Raw genomic sequence first — 20,162 nt, forward strand, 5'->3', positions numbered from 1 at the left:
GTCAATTATCGTCATATAATAATAAACTTTTATTAGTCATGACAGGGGTTGCCATTCAACATATTACCAACAATTGGAAAAATTATAAGAATCTTAATTACACATTCTGGTGGAATTCGTTATGTCATATTTTTAAGATGGAAAGAGCAATAGCGATACAAAAAAAAGGAATAATTTTGAAATGGATATTAATGGAATATTAAGTGTGCCATTGATGTATAAAATGTGGTATTTATTGTTACACTTACTGTAAGTTTTGAAAATAATAAAGAATTGAAAATAAATAAAATAAAATAAGTAAGTTTTCAGGAATTGTGAGATTTTGATCTGCCGAGCGGAGCGATCTGATTAGGGAGTATGGTATTTACAGACGATCATGAATGCTGGTGTGTGTTTAGATCGCGTTAGTTTCTGAGCACCTCTGACCATGTCCAGTAATTCCTATGCAGCTCAGTGGTTATAGTTTTCATTTTGCAATTTAGTCTTCTATTACCCAATCCAAAGTCTATTCCCTTTCCCTGAACCACCCAGATTCCTCTCATCAATTTGTTTTATTTCTTATCAGTACGCCAAATTCTGTAGAAAAAACGCATTAGAGCATTAATTACTCTATCACGCAGAGCTCTCGAGCAGGACAGCTTCAGCCTCTGATTCACGTTCTTTGACTTAATAATAATAATAATAATAACTTTATTTTTGTATACCGCAATACCACAAACAGTTCAGAGCGGTTTACTATGTAAGAGACTGTACATACATAGCGAAGATACAATGCAAGGGAATGTACTATGCAGTTGGGAGCAGTTTACAGTGCAGGGGACTGTTCATATTCAGTATAAGTATTTATACAGCGAAGAACAATGCAGATTTACAATGCAAGAGATTGTACATATACAGCAGAGGTATTTATACAGTGAAAATACAGTGCGAGAAACTTATAGAGCAAGATACAATGCAAGGGACAGTATAATGCGTTTGCAGCGGTTTACTATGCAATGAAAGTTACATATATAGTGAGGATACAGGGTGATGAATGACAGGAAAAAATGCAACCAGTATCAATTACAGGAGGGTGCCAAGATGGGGAGGGGTTAGAGAAGGATGGAAGTATTAGATTGAGGGGTAGAATTTGGTTATTTGGTGAGGGGGGGGTTCGAGAAATTTGTCATAGAGGAAAGATTTAAGAGATTTCCTGAAGGATGAGTAAGATGGGGCAAATGAGATGAGGGTGGCCAGGCAGTCTGTCCATCTGCCAGCTTGGAACGAGAGAGTTCTATTGGGGAATCTTTTGTAGGTGCATCCCTTTGGGGAAGGGTAGGTAAACAGATAGGCATTACGCGTGCGGGTGGTTCCAGGGAACACAAAGTGGTGAGACAGATATATCGGGGACAAGCCAGTTAAGGTTTTGAAGCAGAGGCAGGCGAATTTGAAGATGACTCTTGCTTCTATTGGCAACCAGTGAAGTTTTCTGTAGTAAGGGCTGATATGGTCTGACTTTTTGAGGCCATAGATTAGGCGGACAGCGGTATTTTGGACGAGTCTTAGGGACCCCTGAGGAAGACAGGGTCATCGAAACACGGACTGTGTTGGTCCACAATTGCCATCTTATGGGTCCTAGACATTTTATTAAAAAAAAAAAAAAAAAAATTTAAATTGAATCAGGTTGGGCAGACTGGATGGACCATTCGGGTCTTTATCTGCCGTCATCTACTATGTTACTATGTTACTATGTTACTATGTATTATGTGGATTTTATGACTGTATCTTCAATAAAGCCTGCATCTTGGACATCTTCTCCACAGCGTTTTTGTTTTTGGTTGCTGAATAGTGAATTAGCCATATCACCATTTTCTTTAGAAAATGAGCTTTATACTCCAGGGTTTGCACAGGGATTGTAAGCAAAAACCCTTTTCTGCATTGTGCACCCACAAAATTGTGCACTAAAACCATGCAAGTCCTATACAAAGCCCAAGTGCACTTTATTGCATAAGACCCTCTTTTATCATATTCCAATGCTGTTAAATGCACTTTTATTTGCCACAGGGCCCATTTTTATACAGATAACAAGTTTATTTATTTATTGGGATTTATTAACTGCCTTTTTATGAAGAGATTCACCTAAGGAAGTAGCTTTAATGTGTGATAACTTTTAGCAAATGACTCCCACAGTGACTTGCCCAGATTTACATACCAATTCCCAGGAAAGCAGGGCTTGATCTCAAAAGCTCAATTCTGTTGCCTCATATACAATCTCTCAGCCCAGAGACAGTTTTAGTATATTTTTAATCACAACAAAAAGAGTGGGAAGCACATCTCTTGCCAAGTTCCTTAAAACCCTAAAAAAAGCCTTATACAGTAAAACCTTGGATTGCGAGCATAATTCGTTCCAGAAGCATGCTTGTAATGCAAAGCACTAGTATATTAAAGCAAACTTCCCCATAGGAAATAATGGAATCTCAGATGATTCGTTCCACAACCCAAAAATTTCAATACAAAATACTATATTTACTTGTATTGCAAGACTTTGCTCATTTAGAACAGTCACTACACTCTTGCAGTGTCAGAGAGAGAACCATCGGCTCAGTTGTGATGTGTGTATACTGTATGTACTCGTATTACAAGACTTTGCTCGTTTAGAACAGTCACTACACTCTTGCAGCGTCCGAGAGAGAAGAACCATCGGCTCAGTTGTGATGATGTGACGCATGTATACTGTATGTACTCGTATTGCAAGACCTCGCTCGTTAGAACAGTCACTACACTCCCACAGAGTCAGAGGAGAGAAGAACCATCGGCTCAGTTGTGATGATGTGACACATGTATACGGTATGTACTCATATTGCAAGATTTTGCTTGTTAGAACAGTCACTACACTCTTGCAGTGTCAGAGAGAGAACCATCGGCTCAGTTGTGATGTGTGTATACTGTATGTACTCGTATTACAAGACTTTGCTCGTTTAGAACAGTCACTACACTCTTGCAGCGTCCGAGAGAGAAGAACCATCGGCTCAGTTGTGATGATGTGACGCATGTATACTGTATGTACTCGTATTGCAAGACCTCGCTCGTTAGAACAGTCACTACACTCCCACAGAGTCAGAGGAGAGAAGAACCATCGGCTCAGTTGTGATGATGTGACACATGTATACGGTATGTACTCATATTGCAAGATTTTGCTTGTTAGAACAGTCACTACACTCTTGCAGTGTCAGAGAGAGAACCATCGGCTCAGTTGTGATGTGTGTATACTGTATGTACTCGTATTACAAGACTTTGCTCGTTTAGAACAGTCACTACACTCTTGCAGCGTCCGAGAGAGAAGAACCATCGGCTCAGTTGTGATGATGTGACGCATGTATACTGTATGTACTCGTATTGCAAGACCTCGCTCGTTAGAACAGTCACTACACTCCCACAGAGTCAGAGGAGAGAAGAACCATCGGCTCAGTTGTGATGATGTGACACATGTATACGGTATGTACTCATATTGCAAGATTTTGCTTGTTAGAACAGTCACTACACTCTTGCAGTGTCAGAGAGAGAACCATCGGCTCAGTTGTGATGTGTGTATACTGTATGTACTCGTATTACAAGACTTTGCTCGTTTAGAACAGTCACTACACTCTTGCAGCGTCCGAGAGAGAAGAACCATCGGCTCAGTTGTGATGATGTGACGCATGTATACTGTATGTACTCGTATTGCAAGACCTCGCTCGTTAGAACAGTCACTACACTCCCACAGAGTCAGAGGAGAGAAGAACCATCGGCTCAGTTGTGATGATGTGACACATGTATACGGTATGTACTCATATTGCAAGATTTTGCTTGTTAGAACAGTCACTACACTCTTGCAGTGTCAGAGAGAGAAGAGCCATCGGCTCAGTTGTGATGTGTGTATACTGTATGTACTTGTATTGCAAGACATTGCTTGTATATCAAGTTAAAATTTAATCAAATGCTTTGCTTGCCTTGCAAAACACTTGCAAACCAAGTTAATTGCAATCCAAGGTTTTACTGTATTTTGAAGCCGGCTTCTTCTCACCTTGTTTCTAGCTCTTTCGTCAGATTTCCATTTTCATGCAAAAGCTGTTCAGTCTTTGTCTTCCATTCTCTCAGCTGGTCATGGTAAGACTGAAGGCACACAGAATACAGAATTCACTGTCACACGTTTGCAGAGCATTTTTAACATATGTACTTGCTCACTCAGCCTGTTGCAAAATACCTTGAGAAGTGCTTTATAATTTGGAGTTGCGTCTAGGTTTATGAGAGGATCCTTATCCTCCCCTTTGTCTTCTGTGCTGCTTATGTCATCTTCACATTGCCTATAAAACAAAAATTACTTTCTCTATTGAAAATTCTAGAAAGGTTTAGGATTATAATCCTGTTTAGTCCATAGAAATTATGTTTAAACAATTTTATTGATGACAATACCAAAGAACATCAAAGCCAACAGCAGTTAGTGTTACACAAAAGAAGAAAAACCGCTAAACGGGGGTCATCAAATTTTCATAGAACAACTGATGGACAATCTCCCCCCCCTCCGAATAACAATGCATAACATATGAAATACAGAACATCTCCCTGTACACTTAAACAGAATTATAGGGGATATCCAGAATATGTAACAACAAGCTACGATCCTTAGGGTGTAAGGACTGTACATAAGGGTCCCATATCTGGTGAAAAAGGAACTTCCATTTCTGGGACCCTCTGGCATCTCGTGCTTCCCAAGTGACTAATTGACGGACACTGTTACACCAGTGCCAAAACGCCAGTGGTTCTCCATAGAACTTAAAGCAAAGGCTGATGATTGTATCTGGTGTCTCATTAAAAATACAAAACTATATACACCTGTATAATTTATATTACTACTAACTTATAAAAGACAAAGCTTATGTATAAAATATTGAACAATCTGCATATCATAAAATTTGAGAATATATACGTGGAGGGTCAAAACATAAGTCTAAGTCTGATTGGGACGTATAGCGCTAGATGCCCAAAGTCGGCAGTGGGAAAATTGCCCATTCTCGAAAAATTTGTCTAAATTTATTTTTTTTTTTTTTTAAATCGTCTCTCTGGACATTCAGGCTATTGTTTGTCCAGATTGCCAGTAAGTCTATCTTACCACATTCTCAACCAAAATTTTGTCCAAGTCCCAAACGCCCAGAACAAGACCATTTGGACGTGAGAGGGACCAGTATTGTGATGGAATGACCACTGAGACATGGCAACAGAGCAGTGGGGCACCATGCGGGGCACGGCTGTGAACTTCACAAAAAGGGTGCCACATAAACATCTCACCAGAACTCCCTTATAGATTATGCTGAGCCTCCCCTACCCAGAACACCCCCAAAACACACTATACCCCCTGTCTCAAACCCCATTAGCCCTTATGGCTGCAGGTGTCACCTATATGGCAGTACAGTGGTTTTGATGGGCGCAGATGATCCACCATAAATGTAGTAGTTAAGAGTGGCTTATGGGTCTGGGTCCTCCTCACTAGCCCTCCCCCCACCCAGGCTTTTTAAGAGACCTGTTTGCAGCTCTACTAGGCTTTCCTATACTAGGTGCTAATGTTCTGGAGACAAGTATGCATGTTTTTATTCTGATCTTTGCAGGGGTGTGAGAGGGTCAGTGAACACAGGGGGAGTGTTTGGGGGTCTTTACTTTGTCTCTGCAGTGGTTATCTGGATACCTTTTGGGCCCTGGATAAGGGCAGGTGAGAAATAAATAAACAAACTCACAACGTCTAAGTTTCGTCCAGGAAGTCTCGTAAAATCTTCAATTATCCCTGCAGGATGACTAAGTGTAGGTTGGCCCACATCCCGCCCTAACCACTCCTCCAGATATACCCGTTTAGTTCTGGGCGCACAGCGGCATTCAGAGGCCCAAAAAGTTCCTGGATATGTCTAAAAATAGGTTTGATTATCGGCACTTGGACAACCTGTCTTTTAGGTCATCCGAGTGCCGACTTGAGTGGGTTTTTAGACGTGATTATGAGCCCCACTGTCTCTGGAAAAAAACAGGACCCAAAACATTTTCCCTATTATCGGCTTGTGTTAGTGCAAGATGCTTTAAAAACTGGACAATCCTTGTTTTCAAAATGACATCAAGGAGTGAACATTAAGATTCATTTTAGCAAAATGGCGTTTAGCAAAGAAGATAAAATTGCACTTAAATTTTTGCAACATAATAAGGCATATGGCGCAAAGTGTTCGTTAAGGGAGTTTCTTGATAAAGAGTGGACTAATGTATTTTCAAAAATTGTACTAAGGCGAGTCCAAACGACAAAATCAAAGACACCTCAATCTCCCTGAATGGCCAAGTCTTTCCCATAACAAACTCCTTAAAAATCCTTGGAGTGACTCTCGACTGCAACCTTACCTTCGAAGCTCACACCAACCTTCTGGTCAAAAAAGGCTTTGCCACTTTATGGAAGCTAAGATCCATCAGAAAATACTTCAACACTCCCTCATTCTGCCTACTAGTGCAATCCTCCATCTTAAGTCTACTCGACTACTGCAACATCATCTACCTGGGATCTTTCAAAAAAACCACACAAAGACTGCGAATCATCCAAAACACGGCAATCCGACTGATCTTCGGACTAAAAAAATGGGAACACTTAACTCCCTACTACCACAAACTTCACTGGTTAACCCTGGAAGCAAGAGTGCAATTCAAGTTCGCCTGTTTCTGTTACAAATCCATCCTTGGCTCGGCCCCCCTTTACTTGATATCCCATTTCATCCTAGACCACCCATCCAAACTCACACGTAGAACCCACCTGTTTAGCTATCCTACCCTAAAGGCCTGCCGTTACAAAAGATATCTAAATAGAACTCTTGCCTTCCAAGCAGGTCAGCTCAATGACTGGCTGGCCCACATGATCTCACGCACTTCATCCTACTTAAACTTCAGGAAACTACTAAAAACTAATCTTTTCACCAGATTCACACCCTAAGACCCCTATGCCATACCCTGGCCCCTTCTATCTCACCATATCCTTTACGCAGATTGTCTTGACCTTTTTCCCTGTACCATTTTTTACCCTGATTGTACCTATTGTCGCTGATTGTACCATTCTTCGCCGATTGTACCACCATTTGCTGATTGTTCCTATTTTTCTCTGTTTGTACCATTTTTCTCTGCCACCTATTTTCTCTGATTGTACCATTGTACCATTTTCGCTGATTGTCCAGCCCTTCTTCGTTGTAAACCGCCTCGAACTACTATGGCTTTGGCGGTATACAAGAAATAAAATTATTATTATTATTATTTTACTAAGGGGCACTAATGGATCTAATACATATTAAATGCAGCAAAGCCTATTGTAAAGAAATAAACAAATTTTCTAATGCACACTGGTGGAACATGCTCAATTCCTTAACCCCTTGTAAGCATGCAACTGCAGGTTAACTTCAAGCCAATAAAACTTAATAGGGGAAACGCCTCAGATGCTGCAAAGCTAACAATGCTTTGAGACTTGAAAGGAGAGCTTACATTGTTCAATAGCTCCCTTTCAGCTTTCTATCATTGGCGAAAAACCCCCTAGGTTATGCTTACTGACTCAAAGAGAAAGTAGCAGTCACGGCAGTTAGAGATAAGTGCTGCTTTTTTTGTTTCAAGCATAACCTAGGGGGGTTTTCTCCAATGATAGAAAGCTGAAAGGGAGCTATTGAACAATGGCCAGATCCGGGCAGGTCCGATCAATTCAGAAACCAAAAATATGCAGATGGGGGCGATGTGAGGAACGCCCCCCATCTGCCCGCAAGGATCGCGCATACGCGATCCGTGTGCATGCGCAGACCATAGGAGCAGCAATCTTTTTTTTTTTTTTTTTTAACTTTTTTGTACTTGAGGCAGGATTTTGGGGAGACTGAATCAAATGCCGCCACCACCACTGACCCCAACCCAGAAAGCTGGTCCCGCTCTTGCCAGCTGCCTCACTAATAATAAAAAGATAAATGGAGCTCGTGGTTTTAATCCGCCTAGAGCCCGCGAGTTAAAACCACGGGCTTGCACTGCGGGGAAGGGTGGGAGAATCCAGGCAAGCAGGAAATCATGGCAGTTCGGGGCAGGCAGAAAAGCATCGGAAAGACAAGCAGCAGGAGATAAGAAGAAGTGCTGAGCAGGGCAGCATTCGGGGCAAGAAGGCAGGAGAGATTACAGGGCAGAAAGCAGGGCTTCCAAACAGAAATACGTTTTCGACTGGTCCCCAGCAGTCGCTTCTTCAGGTGATCGGCCAGCCCAGTCGGATCAGAAATCTGGTGTAGTGAATCAGGTCGCTGTCCAATTTGCATGCGTTTTACCTCATTTGCATGCACGTATTCGAAGCGGATCACAGGAGAGGTAAGTGAATCAGGCCGGATGGAAATTTGATAGTAAAGGGGTCGCAAACCGATCGTTACATGATCGGTTTGCTTTGTGAATCTAGCCCAATGTAAGCTCTCCTTTCAAGTCTCAAAGCAATGTTAACTTTGTAGCATCTGAGGCATTTCCCCTATTAAGTTTTATTGGCTTGAAGTTAACCTGCAGTACATGCACACAGATCTCATGCATATTCATTGGGGAAATCCCGAAAACCTGACTGGATTCGGCCCTCGAGGAGGGACTTTGGAGACCCCTGGGTTAAGGAATTGAGCATGTTCCACCAGTGTGCATTAGAACTTGAAAATTTGTTTATTTGATTGTGAATTGAGTTTCCAGTCCCTCTGTTTTTTTTGTTTTGTTATGCAAAGCCTATTGTATACATAGGCCATCTTCAGTCTGTCCCAGTATGCCAATTCTTAAGCTCTTATGTACTTAAGGGACACATCTGAATTCTTTGCAGGTTGAGAAACCATCTTGGATCAATATAAGAATCTAAAAGCTCGTGTACACAATCTTTAGATAATTCTTATTGATGGAGCCGCGCTGAAGAGGAGCAGCATTTAAATTCAACATTCAGCGAGAGGTGCCCCTGAGTTTGCCCCTGACGAAGGACACGAAACGAGGCTCTGTAGGGCAATCAGTTGGCACTCCCTTACAACAAACTTCCCTACCAGATGGATGTTGGCAGTTTCAGAGATAAGTCCTTGTAGCAAGCAGATATATTTATTTTTTTTTTCCCATTATTTTTTATTTTCAAATTTTACATAAAGTGTACAACATATTAAAATACAATTGATAAATACACAATATCACTTTTATATCTAATACATCATGTTCTAAATATATTTTCTCCTTCTCCCTCCCCCCACCCTTCTATTACTTTTCAATCATACATTGCATATTATATATCATATTATATCATATTATGTAAAAATTATTTTCATTACCTCCCCTCTATGTGTGTCACTCAAAAATTATTAAAAAGAAGAAAAGAAGAAGAAAAATTCTATTGTTTATTCATTGCAATATTTTGTCAATGGCCCCCATATTTTTATAAATTTAGTATATGTCCCTCTTTGTATTGCTATTACTCATTCCATTTTGTATATATGACAAATTGTATTCCACCAAAATGTATAATTTAGGTTTTTATAATTCTTCCAGTTGTTAGTTATATGTTGAATGGCAACTCCTGTCATAATTAATAAAAGCTTGTTATTTTCTGGTGTAATTTGACTTTTTTTCCTCATCATCATTCCAAATAATATTGTATCATATGATATTGATATATGATTTTCCATCAATTTATTAATTTGTGGCCAAATTGAATTCCAAAAAGTTTTAATGTAGGGACAATGATACAATAAGTGATCTAATGTCCCTGGTTCTAGATTACAGTGCCAGCATTTATTAGACTTAGAACTGTCTAATTTTTGTAAACGTGTAGGGGTCCAAAAAGCTCTATGTAATAAAAAGAACCAAGTTTGTCTCATAGATGCTGACACTGTACATCTCATTCTCCAAGACCAAATTAGTGGCCATTGAGATGCATTAATTTGATGCTTAATCTCAATGCTCCAAATATCTCTTAGACCATTTTTTGGTTTTTTATTCAAATATCCAGATATTAATTTATACCACAATGCGGCTTGATGTCCTAGGAAGTCTGCTTGAAAGCATAAGAACTTTAAACTATATTGATTATTCAATGTTTTCCATTCAGGGAACCCAACCTGAATGGCCTGCTTCAATTGCAACCATTTAAAACTTTGTGTTTTACTAAGACCAAATCTATGTTGCAATTGTGGAAAATCCAGCAGTTTACCTTCTAAAATAACATCATCTAGAGATCTAATGCCTGCACTAATCCAGTTCTTCCAAAGGATTTGAGCTCCGCCAATTTTGATCTTGGAGTTTATCCATATAGATTGATTAGTTGATTTATTTATTGGAATAGGTGTTAATTTACTTATAAATCTCAATGTTTTCCAAGTATCCATTAAAATTTTATTTTCTCTGTATCTTCTAGGCATGTTAATACTTGGAAGGTGAACTAAATTTAGGGGAAACATAAGGCGCCATTCCAAATATAACCAATCTGGTGCATTATCTATAAGTTCTGGGAGGATCCAATACATACACTGACGTAGAATATAGGCTTGATGGTACCTATAAAAATTTGGAAAATTTACCCCTCCCTCCTTAATTGATTTTTGCAAAGTTACTAAGGCTATTCTAGGTGTTTTACCAAGCCAAAGAAATTTTGTTAAAATACTATTAAGCTTTTTATAAAAGGACCCCTGAAAGTAAATAGGTATCATACTCATTTGGTAGCAAACTACAGGCAAAATCATCATTTTAATAGTTTGAACTCTCCCCCACCAAGAAATATGTAAGGGGTTCCATTGCTCACATAACTCCGTAACTTTTTTTAATACAAATTTTTCATTTTCTTTTACGGTATCTTCAATTGTATTTTTAACTTGAATGCCAAGATATTTAAATCCTTCTTCTTTCCATATGAACGGAAAATCGTCAAATAATCCTTTTACACAATGAACATTCAAGGGTATAATTTCAGATTTATTCCAATTAATTTTATAACCTGAAAATTTACCAAACTTATTAATTAATTCCAATAAAGAAGATAAGGTAGATTCTGGATTTTTCAAATAAAGCAAAATATCATCAGCATAAGCCGAGATTTTATATTCCATATCTGAATATGGAATGCCCTGTATCTCCCCCGCTTGTTGTATTGCTAACAATAAGGGTTCTAATATAATATCAAATAACAAAGGAGATAAAGGACAACCCTGTCTAACTCCCCTCCGCAATTGAAATCCATCAGATATCATATTATTAATATTTAATCTTGCAATCGGGAAGCTATACAAAGTTTTTACCATTTGTATAAATCCAGAACCTATACCAAACCATTCTAAAGCTTGATACATAAAATTCCATTCTACCCTATCAAACGCTTTTTCTGCATCCAAGGAAACTGTAAAAGTTGGTTCATCTATTTTTTTTGATAAATTTAACATATGAAATAATAATCTAGAGTTATTAGAGGAATGTCTTTTAGCAACGAAACCCGTCTGATGCATATCTATAATATGTGGGAGAGCTTTGGCTAATCTCAAAGCCAAAATTTTCGCCAAAAGTTTATTATCCACATTTATTAAAGATATAGGCCTGTAGTTCGAAACCAAAGTAGGATCTTTATTTGGCTTAGGCAAAACAATTATTATTGATTCAGCCACAGTACCTTTAATATCACCTTTTATAAGTTGTGTTTGATATAAATTTAGTAAATGTGGGGAAAGGATATTTTGAAATGTTTTATAAAATTCTACTGTATAACCATCACCACCTGGAGCGGATCCAACTCTAAGAGATCTCAATGCTGTTTCTAATTCTTTTAATGATATAGGTTCATCTAAACTCCGTTTTATATGATCAGGAACCTTAGGTCCATTAATTAAATCTAAAAAATTTTTACCATCTTTTTGTCTCTCCAAATAAGGCTCAGAGGAATACAGATCTTTATAAAATTTAAGAAATTGTTTTAAAATTATATCTGTTTGATTTGTTATTATACCATTATCATCTTTTATCCCATTAACATTAGTTCTTCTTTTTTTTGCTTTAAGATAATTTGCCAATAATCTTCCCGCCTTATTAGAATTTCCATAATACACTGCTTGTTTGGAAAACAAATCCTTTCTTATCATTTTCGAAGTTAATTCATTATATTTACCTTTTGCTTTCAAAAGAGCTTGCAATATCTCATTTTCCCATTTGTTTATCAATTTAGCTTCTAATATTTTAATTTCTTTTTCTAATTCTATATATTGCATTTTATTCTGTTTCCTAATAAAAGCTGAATATGATATATTACCCCTCATAGTTGCTTTAAATGCATCCCATACATTCTCAAAAGATGTATCCTCCACTAAATTGATTTGAAAGAAATCATTAATTTGTGTTTTAAAATTTTCTAAAAATTTATCATCCACAAGCAGTGCATTATCAAATCTCCAAAGAGATCTATCCTTTTCCAAATTATCAAATTGTAATTCTATCCATATTCCTGCATGATCTGAAATAATAATAGGATCTATGGTAGCTTTAATCACCTGTTGCACTTTATTTGTTGAAACAAAAATATAATCTATTCTTGAAAATGATTTATGAACCTGTGAACAAAATGAAAACTCCTGATCATTAAAATGAAGAATACGCCATATATCCTTCAGATCGCATGATTGAGCCAAATTATCTAAACCTAAAGATTTTATACTTTTACTTGGTTTTTTATCCAATATTGGATCCATTACAGCATTAAAATCTCCAGCCACTACTAAATTAGAAGTAGCCAGTGGTAACAACATATTTTGTAATTTTTTAAAAAATTCTGATTGATTCGAATTAGGGGCATATATATTAAACAACGTCAGGGCATTATTTCCCATACCTATATCAACATGTATCCATCTTCCATGTGGGTCTGAATTTATTACCTTAATCTTGGCCATACATTTTTTATTTATAAGAATTGCTACCCCTGCTTTTTTACCCTCTGCTGGAGCAAAAAAACTTTCTTTTACCCACCCACCCGTTAATTTTTGTGATTCTTTTGTATTAAGATGAGTCTCTTGCAGACAGTAAATATCCGCATTTTGCTTTTTTAAGAATGCTAATACCTTTTTTCTTTTAATTACATGATTCAGGCCATTGACATTAATAGAGTATATCTTAAAAGACATTGTATATTTTAAAGCTTATCAATATAATCTTCTTCCCCTTTTCTTTCATATTTAGAATCCAAAAAATGTTTTTCATGACACACATATTTACCCCTAAAGTATCTAATCCCTTGTTTATTTTTTCCTTAATCATTCTAGTAAATACTCTCCTTTTCCCTCCCTTTCCCACCCAATATAATGGCTGCTTAAGGATACACATTGGAACTGTAACCCGAACATTCTCCTCCCCTCTAGGCAATCAGTATTCAATCAAATTCCCCTTCTATCTATCTATATTAACCTTTAATATCTTTAGTCATTTTTTCATAACATTTCATTAATGTATCTTTATCCATTTAACAGTTTTTAATTTATATTTCCTTAGTATTATTATTTACATCATAAAATTTTATCTTAAACATATATTTAGTATGTTATTAATATTTTTCCTATATCTTGCTCTTTCTCTCTTATATATTTTTATTGTCTTTTCTTTATACCATTTTTTTTTCTTTTTTTAGATATTTCAATATTTCATACTTTTATAATTTTTCATAAAGTCATCAAAACCCATCTTAATGTTTTATGTTAAAATATCATAGGTTCTGGTTTAGAAAGAAAAGCTTTTAGTTTTTCTGGATCCTCGAAATACAAGGATTTATCTCCAGATGATACTCTCATTTTTGCCGGATAATATAGACCGTATTTAAAACCCTTTTCTTTTAGTTGAGGTCTCATGTCTAATAGTCTCTTTCTTTTATTTGCTGTGTTTTTAGCAAAGTCTGGCAAAAACCATATTCTGGATCCTTTATAATTTAGATTTTTGTCTTTCTTTGCAGCATTTAATATTTCTAATGCTTGTTGGTATCTAAGCATTTTGAAAATTAGTGGTCTTGGCCTGCCTTTATTTTCTACATTTTTAACTGGGATCCTATTCGCCCTTTCTATTTCTAGTGGTTGTTTCAAGTCCAGTTGTAATATTTTTGGAATTAAGTTTTCTAGAAAAAGTATAGCATTCTTTCTTTCTAAATTTTCTTGTATTCCAAAAAGTTTAATGTTTTTCCTTCTTCCTCGATTCTCATAGTCTTCGAGTTGATCTTTCAATTTATTCAATTCCAGACTATCATTTTTGCATCTGTTTGCTTCACTTTCTATGACCTCCATTTTAGATTCTAATTCAGTTGTTCTTTTGTTATTACTTTCCATTTGTCTGTGAATGTTTAATATTTCTTCCTTCATTTCAGACATATTGGTTACAGTTTCCTTAAGCATTTGTTTAATTTGTCTTAGTTCTTCCATAACTTCTGCTTTACTCAATATGTCAGGTTCTTCAGCAGGAAGTGGGATCTTGCTTGGTGTTATTTGATCCTGTTTTTGTCTTTTTGCTGACATGCCAGCCTCATTTTTGTTTTGTCTGATGCTTGCCATGTTGTTGTTTTCCTTTTTCTTAGGTTTTATTTCTTTATAGTTGTTAGCAGACACAAAATTCTTTTTTCAGTCACAATTCCCAGTATTCAATAAGATTTTTTTCCACAACAGTGTATATTAGTTCGTCTTCGATGCTTTGCTATGTGGAATTTTTGAATCCTTTCCTTCAGGTTTCCAGTTTAATTTCGTTGGAGAGTAGTTTCAATTGGTATTATTTTCACCAATTTTTTCTCACTGTATAATAAGAGAAATCAGCTCCTTACCCTCAGGATTTCTCATCAAAATCTACAGAGGAGGGCTATTTCAATCTTTCCTAATTTTAGATTGATAGGCACTATTCTTCTCACCAAAATCAGTTTTTAAATTGAGGAGATTTTATCCTTTCCTTTTTCTTTGACAGGCAGCAGTCCTTTATCAAAGTCAGTAAGAACTTTTTTATTTTTATTTTTTTTCTATTTGTTGACTTATGTATTTTTCAATAAACTGCCTTCATTCTTTTCAGTGTCTTGTTTTCATATCACAAATAAAAAATTGGCATCAGGCAATTAGTTGATCTCCCAGGGCTCCGACTGGCTGTAGAGGGCTGCCTCAAATCGCCACAGCTCAGGGATTTAACTGACAACGGCTTCACATTAGAATCGGTCTTTCTTTTACTTTTTTTTAGTCAGTTTAAATTTTTAATAGCCCTTCTCACTACCGTGCCGAATCAAATTTTTCTGTTCAATTGTCAGTCTTCACAAAAAGAAACCGGCGAAGGATAAAACTGATCTCCTCAACTCTCCACTCTAGGGCTCCGAAACAGCGCCGGCAGGAGAAATCAAACCACCACAGAAATCAACTGATAGCAGCCTCACAACAAGATCGGTTTTTTTTTTTTTTTTAAACTGTTAGTCAGTTTTCAGCACGGGGGAATAACAACACTTACTTAGGTTTGGCAAGTATAATATTAGGCTGGTGTCATTCACGCTAAGTTTTTTTTTTTTTTAAATATTCCTCGTCGCTCCAGCAAACATCCTCTTCAATCTCCTGCTGTCTCAGTAAAGAGAAAATTCGCCGATTCTTTGCCCTCAGGGTCTCTGTTCAGCGCGGGCAAGAGAGGTCTGCTTCAAACCGCCACAGCTCTATCTCTCTTTAATTCCTCTCGCTGCTAGTCTCTCTTTCTCAATGCCCAACTTTTAATTATTATTAAGTTGGTGTCATTCACTATGCCTCGCCTGACTTTCTTCCTTCAGGGTTTTTTTTTTTTCCCACAATTTCGGCAACACTCCTTTTCTCTCGTGATCTTAAAATTTCATTTGAACTTTTATCTTCTCTTCGTCTACTCACAATATTGTTTCAGCACATAAGAGAAAGGTGTTCTTCAGGTTTTGCTTCAATTTCCTTATCTGGCGCTTCCCTTCACAGTCAGAATCTGAACATCTCTTCGTTTCAGCACTAAGGAAAAACGGCACTCTGACCTCTCATCTCCCACTTTCTTAGACTTCAGATCAACTACGGCACAAATTCAGCATCGCTAATAATTATTTTTTTTTTTTAAATCATCAAAAAGGGAACAATATTTTTATCTTCTATTGCCTAGATGAAGAGGAGCTTCGCGATCACACATCCATTCGTGTTCGCGTTAAGCCACGCCCCTCTAAGCAGATATATTTAAATGTTTGACGATTATTGAGACTTTCTGCTACCATGAGGCTCACACTTGATTGTGTGTATGAATTCTTGAACAATGCGATTTTGCACTTGATATTTTGGGCACTTACTATTTTTTGCACATCCTAATTAATATTTATTTTAAAATTTAAAAATAAAATTCTCTTAGTATATAAAAAACATTTTTCAACTCAAGGATGTACAGCATGATGTTTGTGGTATGCACTTTAGGGCGCTTTATGCTTGACAAGCCCTGGTGAACTTGTGACTTTTGTCAAAAAGTTCCCAAGAACTGATTGAACACCCTCAGCTGTTTAATAGCAAACTGAACATTCAGAATTTATTAGTGTGATTAAATATACAGTATATTTTTTTTTAAACGAGTGTAAATCGAGAGCTGGTCTTTTTCTCTAGTCTAGGCCAGGGGTAAGCAATTCCGGTCCTCGAGAGCCGGAGCCAGGTCAGGTTTTCAGGATATCCACCATAAATATGCATGAGATAGATTTGCATCTCAAGGAGGCAGTGCATGCAAATCCATCTCATACATATTCATTGTGGATATCCTGAAAACCTGACCTGGCTCCGGCTCTCGAGGACTGGAATTGCCTACCCCTGGTCTAGGCCATTAACATGTCTCACAGCTTGCACAGAATCCAGTTTCTTGCAAGACTACTGTGGCTACAAAACTACTAATTTTAGGGACATAAGTGATGGATATTCGTGTAAAACTTTCAGCATCTCAACCTTTCGTAAAACATCCATTCATGATGCTTTGGAAATATGTGGGATACTACACAAAAGTATACATCTTGTATTACCATCTATTTTATCAGCATTATCCAAATAAAAGATGCTAATTGAACCATTGGAGAAAACACGTTACATTAAATTCTCATCCAATTTTTATATAGAAAATTTAAATCCACATATTGGGCACAAGGGGGCTGTATGTCTGTCATCCAGTTTTTGAAATGTATACATTATAAACTTAAATCATTGAACAGATAAACCAAAAATACCAGTCATAGCCATTTTTCTATACATTTCCAAGATGGAAGCCATACCTTAGTTTCTTCTGTAAATGGTAAACTTGTCTTTCATATGAGTCAATTACATTTAATAACCTGAAAAAGAGAAATGGATTAAAAATTGCAAACACATCTGTAAGTACAAAACCCCATGATCTTTAACAGTAACCTGTTCCAAATATGAAACAGTCAGAAAATAAAGCTACTTACCTGTAATAAGTGGTCAAGGACCACAGTTTGCTGGTCACAAAACAGGATGATGCCACTTTCATTTTGCCAAGCCAGGCATCTGCTCTGGGCTCTAATTGTGCCAACATCTCATAAGAACATAAGAATAACCTTACTGGGTCAGACCAATGGTACATCTAGTCCAATAACCCTTACTCACGGTGGCCAATCCAGGTCACTTATACCTGGCAAAAACCCCCAAAATAGCAACATTCCATGCTACCAATCTAGGGCAAGCAATGGCTTCCCCCATGTCTGTCTCAATAACAGACTATGGACTTTTCCTCCAGGAAATTGTCCAAACCTTTCTTAAAATCAGCTTTGTTAACCGCTCTTACCACAACCTCTGGCAACACGTTCCAGAGCTTAACTATTCTCCGAGTGAAAAAATATTTCCTCCTATTGGTTTTAAAAGTATTTCCCCTGTAACTTCATCGAATGTCCCCTAGTCTTTATAATTTTTGACAGAGTATAAAATCAATCCACTCATACCTTTCTACTCCACTCAAGATTTTGTGCACTTCAATCATTTCTCCCCCCAGCCATCTCTTTTCCAAGCTGAAGAGCCCTAACTTTTTAGTTTTACCTCATACGAGAGGAGTTCCATCCCCTTTATCATTTTGGTCGCTCTTCTTTGAACCTTTTCTAGTGCTTCTATATCTTTCTTGAAATAAGGAGACTAGAATTGAACACAATTCTCCAGGTGAGGTCGCACAATGGTGCGATACAGAAGCATTATAACATTCTTAGTCTTGTTTATCATCCCTTTTCTAATAATTCCTAGCATCGTTTGCTTCTTTGGCCGCCACCACACATTGGGTGGAAGATTTCAGTGTATTGCCCACAATGACACTGACATGGATAACCTGGACATACAGATGATTCAACTGGACATACTGGCCTCACTTGTGTATGCTGGACACTACAGGCCTATATTTTCACTTGTGTATGCTGGACACTACAGGCCTATATTTTCACTTGTGTATGCTGGACACTACAGACCTATATTTTCCCATAGCCAGGCCCAGCCTGTACCTTGCTGTCTGTAAACACCTGCAGCCTTTGCAATGCTAACGTTTTGTCTCCATTCCCTGCTGAGAGGATATTTCTCCAAGGTTCTGCTGAACTGTTATCAGTGCTGTATGACTTCATATGCCAGGCACCCTGGAAAGCCATAAAACTTTTATAATGAGCAAGGATCCCTGCAGGACGATGTGGGTGTAGCGAGATGAGAGAACTTGGTACCAAAACATTTGCTCCCTGTCTCTGAACCAAGTTATGGGAACCAAGCAGCTGGATTGTTGAAAGGTCACCTTTGCCAACTTTCAGCATACAAGGACACCATCCCAAAGATGCACAGAATTGTAAAACCACTATTAGCATCTACAAAGTGATAAAGTGATCTCAGCACTGGAGAAAGAAAGTTCACCAAAAGTTCTCTGTTTATGCAAGGCCCCCCCTACTGGGGAGGGGGAGTGGAGGTGAGAGAGGCGTGGACTGAGAGGAGGAGTTAGGTATACATTATTTTATGTACAAATAGGGAATTACATAACCAGAATTTGGGGATGTACTTTTTGGAACAAAGGAAGAATTTCTCTGTATAAAAAACACATGCATTCTAGGTAAAGCCAGAGAGATTCACTTACTTATGCTACGGGGATCTGCTAGCCCCCTGCTAAGCATATGGGTGCAAGTTCTTCTCTCCATTGCATATTCTGAACTGACAATATATTTTTCTGATATGTCTCTGCTGCTGTAATACTGTAAGTTTTTATACTAACAATAAACGAATATTGTCTGTTTTGGAAGATACAATGCTGTCTTGTAGTTATTCCAATGAGGTAAACAAAGCAGCCTTTACTTCAACACCAAGATCTTTTTCTTGGGCGCTAACCCCCAAGGTGAACTCCTAGCATTCGGTAACTGTGATTTGGGTTATTCTTTCCATTGTGTATCACTTTGAATTTGTCCACATTGAATTTCATCTACCACTTGGACACCCAAGTATGAAACAGTCAGAAAATGAAACTCCCATGCAGCTGCAGCATGCCTCCATGTGAACAGGTAGTTTGCTTGGTTCTGATCCAAGGATGATGTGTGAGGATCCAGGAGTCAACTCAGTCTATCAACTTGCACATTCTGCTTGCCTGGCAGCTACGTTATATGATAAGAAAATGATGACCATGTTTTCCAATCTTCAGAGTCAATGTGTCAGATGTAATGAGGGACCACTGAGCATAGGCAGTCGGTGACTCAGATGTTTGGGAAAAGTAAAATTGGGTGGGGTTGGGGTGGGGCTAATGCAGGGTGAGATGGGGTATGGCAGGACAAATTTAAGTCTCTGAGGTCAATACGCGTGTGCCTGTGGGGGCACTTCTGTCTCTCCCCTCTCACCATGCAGCATATCTTCCCCTCTCTCAGCCATCCAGGATCTCATCTCTCTTCTGTCTCTGTCTCTATCTCCACCTGCCATACAGCATCTCGTCTCTTTCTCTCTGCATCCAAAATTACCTGTCTCTCTTCTCCTTCCCCTAGACATTGAAATAAAGGCTGCTTATTTTATATCATTGGTGAAGGAAAAACACGGACTTACATTGTATATTTCAAGCCAAATAATACTTTTATTATTAGAATAAAGTCCTAGAAGCATTTGGCATATCAGAAATAAATCAGACTGGACATATACAATTGAGAGAAGAAA

The 20,162-nt window shown here is 37.7% G+C and overlaps 1 protein-coding gene across 3 annotated transcripts in view; it reads right to left on the bottom strand.

Moving 5' to 3' along the window:
• CEP70 (centrosomal protein 70) overlaps positions 1-20,162 on the bottom strand; it is a 109,872-nt gene that overhangs the window by 53,201 nt on the left and 36,509 nt on the right. For all 3 annotated transcript variants that reach the window (XM_033945310.1, XM_033945309.1, XM_033945308.1), the window contains 3 exons: positions 17,270-17,329; positions 4,223-4,322; positions 4,043-4,131 (listed from right to left, as the gene is read on the bottom strand). In XM_033945310.1, the coding sequence (XP_033801201.1) occupies positions 4,043-4,131; positions 4,223-4,322; positions 17,270-17,329 (249 nt within the window). The remainder of the gene's footprint in view (positions 1-4,042; positions 4,132-4,222; positions 4,323-17,269; positions 17,330-20,162) is intronic.

The sequence above is a fragment of the Geotrypetes seraphini genome, chromosome 5 (assembly GCF_902459505.1).
Source record: "Geotrypetes seraphini chromosome 5, aGeoSer1.1, whole genome shotgun sequence".
NCBI lineage: Eukaryota > Metazoa > Chordata > Amphibia > Gymnophiona > Dermophiidae > Geotrypetes > Geotrypetes seraphini.